At 42.0% G+C, this 8,421-nt stretch overlaps 2 protein-coding genes across 2 annotated transcripts in view; one reads left to right on the forward strand and one right to left on the reverse strand.

The window, feature by feature from the left end:
- The window catches only part of plekhh2 (pleckstrin homology domain containing, family H (with MyTH4 domain) member 2), a 42,810-nt gene extending 40,964 nt beyond the window's left edge, over positions 1 to 1,846 (forward strand). The window contains exons 29-30 of the mRNA XM_075474642.1: positions 55 to 195; positions 488 to 1,846. Of these exons, the coding sequence (XP_075330757.1) occupies positions 55 to 195; positions 488 to 673 (327 nt within the window). The 3' untranslated portion in view covers positions 674 to 1,846. The remainder of the gene's footprint in view (positions 1 to 54; positions 196 to 487) is intronic.
- Positions 1,847 to 2,460: 614 nt separating this feature from the next.
- epcam (epithelial cell adhesion molecule) lies at positions 2,461 to 5,316 on the reverse strand. Its single transcript, XM_075474643.1, has 9 exons — positions 4,931 to 5,316; positions 4,208 to 4,309; positions 3,868 to 4,126; positions 3,704 to 3,769; positions 3,522 to 3,585; positions 3,316 to 3,414; positions 3,021 to 3,218; positions 2,882 to 2,923; positions 2,461 to 2,790 (listed from the first exon to the last, which is right to left on the reverse strand). Exons 1-9 carry the CDS (start codon positions 4,989 to 4,991, stop codon positions 2,767 to 2,769), a joined length of 915 nt encoding a protein of 304 aa, XP_075330758.1. The 5' UTR covers positions 4,992 to 5,316; the 3' UTR covers positions 2,461 to 2,766.
- Between the last annotated feature and the right edge of the window lie 3,105 nt (positions 5,317 to 8,421).

An 8,421-nucleotide genomic window follows, 5' to 3' on the forward strand; every position in this document is an offset into this window, starting at 1 on the left:
TCCACCGATTCTGTTTCTGATAGTTTCATCTCGCGTGTTTTGTTTCCGTGTCAGAAACTGCTGGTGTCCCACCCGTACAAGAGCCTGATGACATTCGGAGGCTGCAAGCAGGACTTCATGCTGGTGGTGGGTCAGAGCAGCGCCAGCAAAGACAAACCTGTGGAGAAACATCTGTTCGCTATGGACGCCTCCAAGGTGAGCGAGGGCAGGCTGCAATGGTACCTGAGCTTTGGTATCTGGTGACATTCATCACATTGTGACAGCTCAAACAGACCAATAAGATGTAGCAATGTCATATCTATTTTTATTATATTAAGACTCGGAATAAAGGTCAAAGATCTTTCAAATTTAGAGTTGGGAGAGGTGAAAGTTTAGCATAAATGGCAGAACATAAAAACATCTTTCTAGCATATTAACGCCAGCATAAACAAAGTAAATATGAAGTCCAAGTCACTCATATGACATTCCTGTTTTGATTTGTCACCAGATAAGGGAGATCACCCTCCTTATCTCCAGTTACATCAACAGTGCGCATCAGCAGAAGGCCGCCGCCCACCACCTCTCTGCCCCGGCTCTGATGGTGGCCCAGCCCGTCAGTCTGAAGAGCAAAGAGCTGCGGAGCAAATCCCCGCCGGCACTGGGACGCCCCAGCAAGGCCCCCACGCTGCTGTGACGGCTCAGAAATACACACACATCCTGAGTCAGTCCAAAACTGACTCCGAGTCTGTCAGCCACATGTATTTCTGGCATGCAGACTGGTCACCTTCATCTGTCTGTAGTGTGCTGACATCACCGCCTCCGTGCCTTCCTCCGGGAACTATTTGAGATTTGTGGCTGTGAGTGGAGCCGTAAGCTCCATACGTGTTTGCAAAGTCGCCGACGAGTAACTTACGTGGCCTTGCTTACTACTCCATTTTTTTTTTTTGTCTCCCTGATGAGTGGGTTGCTTTTATGTTGTGACTTTAAAAAGAAACGTCAGCCAAATTTACTGACTGACCGAGCAAGCATTCTTGGATGTGTCAGTTTTCTCCGGTACATTTCCACACGTAAAAGGTGTATTTTCGTATTGCTGCTTTTAAAAATGATGCAGTCATATAAAGTATGAAGTATAAAGGCATCGAGGCTTTGTTAACCACGAACGTACACTGTGTTTTGGTGTCTAACGCCAACAGAAAGTAGGATACCAAAGTCCAGTCTCATGTCAGAAATGATGTGGATATGGTGAGTTGGTTGTGTTGAGAGCTTGAAAAGAGGGGGAAACCAGTTTGGACAGTTTGCTCTTGGTTACTGAACAGCCAGGAGAGCGGTGCAACTTTAATCATGTTCAGTTACTTAAAGCCTTTCTGAAGCAGCGAATGGCTAGAAACAGGAAGGTGCCTTCATTTTGTACGTTACAGCGCAGCGTACTGCACAGTTACGGTATGGGAAGGGAATTCAAGTACGCTTTATGTACACTTAAGACTGTTACAGTTGGACAAAACAAAAAAAAACAACTCAGTTCTTTGAGTTAATCTTACATCCAAAATGCACTAGTACCAAAACAAGCTGTAGAGCCTCCTGACTGCACATATAAAACACCACACGGTCCACTTTGTGCAGTACTAAACTAAAGTACAGGGACTTTGTGTGGTTGTAGTGTTTTAAATGGAGTGGTCACCGAAAAGTTGTGAAACAGGATGCTGAATTCTGACATTATCAAAACTGTAAAACATGTTTTTCCCTGAGGTACTTCAAGATCATTTCCTCTCCAACTATTATGCAGCGAGACTCGTTGGGTTCTATTTATTTGTCTTATAGAATAGATTGTATTTAAATCAGCCTCAAATAAACTAAATTACAGCAAAGACTGGTTTCACTGAGTGTGTAGTGTTCTATGGAAATGAATGTCATTCCCTACTTTGGAACACATGAAACTCCACCTGACGTGCCGATACCTGCAGCAGGAGCCCTACAGCGTCACACGCCCTCATTCCTTTAGTTTCTGAGAGGAGGGACTTGGGAAAGATATACGACACCATACCTGTGTGAACTAGTTAAAGGCATGCTTTTGTTCTGATGTTGCTATGGAGATGAAAGCGGAGTAGTATGTGTATGGGTTGTCTGGCGGGGCTTAACTTTCAGTTTGAAACTGCTTTAACCTCCAGGCTTCCCTCAGCATACATACAGAACGCATTTGTTTAAGCAAGAACCAGACCGACAGGTTTAGTGTGACACTGGTTTCAGAAATTGCAAAAACTACTTCCCACATGAGCAAGGCGTTGTCAGCGAGGAAGTCTCATCGACAACGAATGTGATACGACACCGTCGCAATAAAAACCGAGTTGCCCAGCATCAGCCATTTTACGAAGGTCAATTGGTTTCCTGTAAAATGTTTTGCATAAAGCAACCAAACAGGAATGAAAGATCCCTTCCCCCACAGTCATTGTCCACTTTACAATAAACAAACCTTCACACACCACATTTATTTTAAAATTTTTAATCAAAAACAATAAGAAACTGTACAATCTCAAATATGGAATTTAGACTATTGAACAGGTTAAAATGTATAGTCAGGCACACTTTAAAGCAGTTCTTTATGGCATGTAGACTGAGGCATTAAAACTTCATACAATTTATAAATAAACGTTGGAACCAGTACCGCCAATATTACAAAGAAAAAAAACAAAGTTAATTCTAAAACATGATCCATTCCTCAAGTAAAGACAAAGATGGCACACTCCCACTGCAGTAAAGGTTGAAAACAAGCCGCCTCAGACTCCTGCTGCTTTACATGTTGTCCATCTCCCTTTGCTGGATTTTAAAAAGAAAGAAAAAAGTTAGTCACGTCGAAACAAGTCGTTTTGCTACATAAAAGTCAAACATTACAGGACGTTCGTCTCACCTGAGCCTTGCTGTATTTCTGCTGACGCTTTTTCCAAAAGAACTGCGCACACAAACAAAAAAAAAAAAGGGAAGAAATGAGTCCTCGGATGCGCGTTTTAAAATGTAAACGGTGTTCAAAAACAAAAAGGTGCACTCACCAGGAGCAGCAGGCCGATCACCACGACCAGCACCACCACCACGATGACGGCGATGATCCCGCCCGAAAGGTTCTTCATGGTGAAAGTGGGAGGCTCCTCGTCCACATAGTACACCAGGATGTTCTCCATCTCCAGCTTCTGGCTCTCCACGATGGGCTCGAATTTTTTCTGGTCATTGAACAGGGGGAGCACCTTCACCTGTGGGAAGAGAGGAAGTCAGCCGGTCAGTGGAAAGGCCGCCGTGAGCGTCGGCGTCATGTTTAATAAGAGAAAAAAAAAAAAGTGCTCTGCTTACATCTTTCTCCATGTAGTAGGCCATCTGGGCCAGGTTAGTCTTGCGTTCTCCCATTTCCTTTTTCACATCCACGATAATCATGCGAGCATCCGAGTCGTACTGTTAAAAAAAACAGGGCGCCTCGTTAGACACGTAGGTTGTGCATTTTGTAATAATTTCCCCTTTATCAAAAATGCACCATGGGAAGAAAAAGAAAGAAAACTCACCTGAATCTCTTTCACCAGTTCCCGTTCGAAGTTGTAACGAGTTTTGATGGCATTACCAATGGCTCTGTGGTGTGGTAGGGAAGTCATAATGAGAAACTACAGAAAGCCCAAAGTTGTGCTTCTCATCCTTTAACATGAGATATATATATATATATATATAAATAAATAATACATCTACTTACACCTTCAATTTTTCAGCATCAACTTTAGCATCTACTGGTTTGTGTGTCAGCTGAAGACGCACCCAGCTGGGGAAAGAGAGAAAAAAAAAAAAGAGAAGTTAGGTCTTCCACACCTGTAGTTTCACCCTAATGTCAGCCATCGCCATCAATGAAAAACTACTTACTAGGTCTCCACCAGCTTGGCACACTCCATGTTCTTGTCTCCCTTGTCAGTTCGACGCACGCCGGCGCTGTTGACGCACCAACATTCCTCGGTATTGTTGCACTGCTTGGCCCGGAACGTGCCGTCGTTCTCACAGTCCGGGTCGTAGATGCCGTCGTTGTCCACGAAGGCCGACTCCTCTGGTTTCCCTCCGGAGCGGGTGCTCAGGCCCTTCCTGGCTCTGTACATCTCAGCCTTCATCAGGAAGCACTTGGGGATTACTGAGGGTGAGAGGGAAAAGTCAAGAATTAAAATAAAACTCCAGCAAATAGAGAAATACGCAACAAAAAGCATTTACTTACATGTGGAGCAGTTGAGGGCTTGCTTTTCACCCTCACCCACCAGGACAAAACAGTTACAGGGTGTACCGTCACAGGTGGCCCATTTCATTGTTTGACACGTACCTAAAGCAAAGAGACAAGAGGGTTAGACATTCAATTTGCATTTCAAATGTTATACCTGAACCTCACAAGAACTGAGATTGCGACATGAACAACAGAGCACACAGCTGATACGGGTTAGAGTATGAAATTTACTCCAAAGAATCTTTAAATTTAGGCAGAAATCGTTAAATGCTTTAAGTTTGATCTTAGGAGTTTTCCTTTAGAGGACTCTTGGTGTTATTCAACTCTTTGAAGAGAAGGGGGGAGGTTCAGCAAGTAGTCCGACAGGTTTACCTCGCACCTGGGCGTTGGTTTTCTCCAACCAAGACAAGTCCCCGAAGAGCAAGACAAATCCTCCCAACCCCCACCCAACAACAAACCTGCCTACGTTTAATAACCGCTTTGAGTCGCATTTAATCCTTCTCTTGGGGCCAATTTAACTCATTTCATCGACGAAGCAAACAAAACTACACGGCACATGAAATATTTCGTCTTATTAACGTTGTATTCGCGCTAGTTTTTTTTGTTGTTGTTGTTTTGTTTTTTTAACAAAAAACATTGAAATTCTCGGTTAATTGACATAACCAACTCAAAAGTCACACATTTCCAATGGAATCACTCGTTGAGTTGAAGGAAACTCACCACAGCTTTGAGCGGTTCCCACCGCGAAGGCAGCAAGAGCTGCAAAAACCAAAATGTTCATAATGAATCAGACAAAACTCGAACTGCTTGAAGAGGAAAAAAAGTATCTATATAGTTTTAGAGGTTTTCTGTCCGTCCGTCGTCCACAGAAGTCAAAGATGGAGTGAAGGATGCGGTCGTTGGGCTCAACAATAAGTCCTTTAGGTTGTTGCAGGTGTGTCCTTGCCCAACCTGTTTGAAGGGAAACTGAGCGAGCACGCGTGCGCGCGCACACAAAAAATAAGAAATTAAAAAGGGCACGAGCGCTGCCTTGCAGTTAAATCACTGTAGATAGAAGTCTGTTGCTAGCTGTCCCTCCGGTTGTTGTTGTCCTACTGTCACAAACAGCCTTTATCAAGTAAACTTATAAGACAAGTGTCTGGTGACGTCACGGCCATTTGCATTGCAGTGGAAAAAAGGAGAGGCGTAGAGAGAGGTGGGGAGTGGGGGAGGGGTGTGAGTGAAACGCACCTTTCTTCCGGTATGACCATATTTGCTCTTTTCCTTCTCCTCTGTTCACATACCAGAGTTTTCTTCTTTAGGCTCTTCAACAAGTTAAAAAAATCCGATATCTCTGCAGTTGTTTTGTACGGAAGAGTATTAGGGCCAGGCATGAGAAAAAATATTTATATTTTGCCTGTCGAAAATAAAGTCGACATGTCGAGAATAAAGTCCACATGTCGGCAATAAAGTCCACATGTCCAGAATAAAGTCGAAATGTCGAGATTACAGTCCACATGTCCAGAATAAAGTCCACATGTCCAGAATAAAGTCCACATGTCGAGAATAAAGTCCACATGTCGACAATAAAGTCCACATGTCCAGAATAAAGTCCACATGTCCAGAATAAAGTCCACATGTCCAGAATAAAGTCCACATGTCCAGAATAAAGTCCACATGTCCAGAATAAAGTCCACATGTCGGCAATAAAGTCCACATGTCCAGAATAAAGTCCACATGTCCAGAATAAAGTCCACATGTCGAGAATAAAGTCCACATGTCGACAATAAAGTCCACATGTCGAGAATGAAGTCCACATGTCCAGAATAAAGTCCACATGTCCAGAATAAAGTCCACATGTCGAGAATGAAGTCCACATGTCCAGAATAAAGTCCACATGTCGAGATTAAAGTCCACATGTCCAGAATAAAGTCCACATGTCCAGAATAAAGTCCACATGTCCAGAATAAAGTCCACATGTCGAGATTAAAGTCCACATGTCCAGAATAAAGTCCACATGTCCAGAATAAAGTCCACATGTCCAGAATAAAGTCCACATGTCCAGATTAAAGTCCACATGTCCAGAATAAAGTCCACATGTCCAGAATAAAGTCCACATGTCCAGATTAAAGTCCACATGTCCAGAATAAAGTCCACATGTCCAGAATAAAGTCCACATGTCGAGATTAAAGTCCACATGTCCAGAATAAAGTCCACATGTCCAGAATAAAGTCCACATGTCGACAATAAAGTCCACATGTCGACAATAAAGTCCACATGTCGAGAATGAAGTCCACATGTCCAGAATAAAGTCCACATGTCCAGAATAAAGTCCACATGTCGAGAATGAAGTCCACATGTCCAGAATAAAGTCCACATGTCCAGAATAAAGTCCACATGTCGAGATTAAAGTCCACATGTCCAGAATAAAGTCCACATGTCCAGAATAAAGTCCACATGTCCAGAATAAAGTCCACATGTCCAGAATAAAGTCCACATGTCCAGAATAAAGTCCACATGTCGAGAATAAAGTCCACATGTCCAGAATAAAGTCCACATGTCCAGAATAAAGTCCACATGTCGAGAATAAAGTCCACATGTCCAGAATAAAGTCCACATGTCCAGAATAAAGTCCACATGTCGAGAATAAAGTCCACATGTCCAGAATAAAGTCCACATGTCCAGAATAAAGTCCACATGTCGAGATTAAAGTCCACATGTCCAGAATAAAGTCCACATGTCCAGAATAAAGTCTACATGTCCAGAATAAAGTCCACATGTCCAGATTAAAGTCCACATGTCCAGAATAAAGTCCACATGTCCAGAATAAAGTCCACATGTCCAGAATAAAGTCCACATGTCCAGATTAAAGTCCACATGTCCAGAATAAAGTCCACATGTCCAGAATAAAGTCCACATGTCGAGATTAAAGTCCACATGTCCAGAATAAAGTCCACATGTCGAGAATAAAGTCCACATGTCCAGATTAAAGTCCACATGTCCAGAATAAAGTCCACATGTCGAGATTAAAGTCCACATGTCGAGATTAAAGTCCACATGTCCGAGAATAAAGTCCACATGTCCAGATTAAAGTCCACATGTCGAGATTAAAGTCCACATGTCCAGAATAAAGTCCACATGTCGAGAATAAAGTCCACATGTCCAGATTAAAGTCCACATGTCCAGAATAAAGTCCACATGTCGAGATTAAAGTCCACATGTCGAGAATAAAGTCCACATGTCCGAGAATAAAGTCCACATGTCCAGAATAAAGTCCACATGTCGAGATTAAAGTCCACATGTCCAGAATAAAGTCCACATGTCGAGATTAAAGTCCACATGTCCAGAATAACCCCTTAACGCCTGAATTTATATCGCTGTATATAAAAAAAAATGTTTTGTGTGTGTTTTAGCCTTTAAGTAGATGGTAAATAATGCTGAGATTATTAATTTCACTTTTGCACAAACAATAAATAGAATTTTTGGTATGTTGCAAATTTGCGACAACAGGCATCCTGGTCAATTTGGAGTCAACGGTTACTCCGGCTACGGTTTGTAGCATATATGCGACAATAGGCGTTAAGGGGATAAAGTTGAAATGTCGAGAATAAAGTCGTTTCGACATTTCGACTTTAATCTCGACATGTTGACTTTATTCTCAACAAGCATATAAATATTTTTTCTTATGCCTGGCCCTAATACTCTTCCGTAGTTTTGACTAAAGTTGACTACTGAAGAGAATTTAACCCGTCAAGAGAATATACTCTCCCACAATCTAAAACTGCTTCTTATTCTGTAGTGTGTGCCTTATCCACACCTTTTTACTTTAAAAAACACCAGTGATACCTGTAAGGTGTCCTGTTGACGCTACAGTCTGTCCTATTTCGGACAAACAACAAAGATACAGAAGAAGTCAAACCGGATCCCATCTGGGAACTAAAACAGATTTCACAGAGGAACCATGTCATCACGGTTTCTTGTTTTGTTATTTGTGTATCTTTCTGCCTGTAGTTTCTTGTTGATCAGAGTTTTACATTTCGTATTGGCTTTTATGTATTTACTGTGGAATCATAGGTGCTTTACAGGTCTATTTAATGACCAGTATTACAAAAAAAGTTACTACTATGACACGTTTCTGTCCATATTTGCTTAGTATGTAGTGAAATCACAATAGTAGATTTGTAGCACTTTGATAAAGTCATTCCAAAGTAATTCCCATATTTGTTTGAAGA

Source organism: Odontesthes bonariensis, chromosome 2 (assembly GCF_027942865.1).
Source record: "Odontesthes bonariensis isolate fOdoBon6 chromosome 2, fOdoBon6.hap1, whole genome shotgun sequence".
In the NCBI taxonomy this organism is placed as follows: Eukaryota; Metazoa; Chordata; class Actinopteri; order Atheriniformes; family Atherinopsidae; genus Odontesthes; species Odontesthes bonariensis.

What these genes read in the sequence shown, in the direction of transcription:
- epcam (XM_075474643.1), bottom strand. Translation starts at nt 4,991, where the DNA reads ATGAACATTTTGGTTTTTGCAGCTCTTGCTGCCTTCGCGGTGGGAACC. An exon ending in GATGCTGAAAAATTGAAGGT is followed by an intron (nt 3,586 to 3,703) that starts GTAAGTAGATGT and finishes ACCACACCACAG; the next exon opens with AGCCATTGGTAATGCCATCA. An exon ending in AGAAATACAGCAAGGCTCAG is followed by an intron (nt 2,791 to 2,881) that starts GTGAGACGAACG and finishes TTTAAAATCCAG; the next exon opens with CAAAGGGAGATGGACAACAT.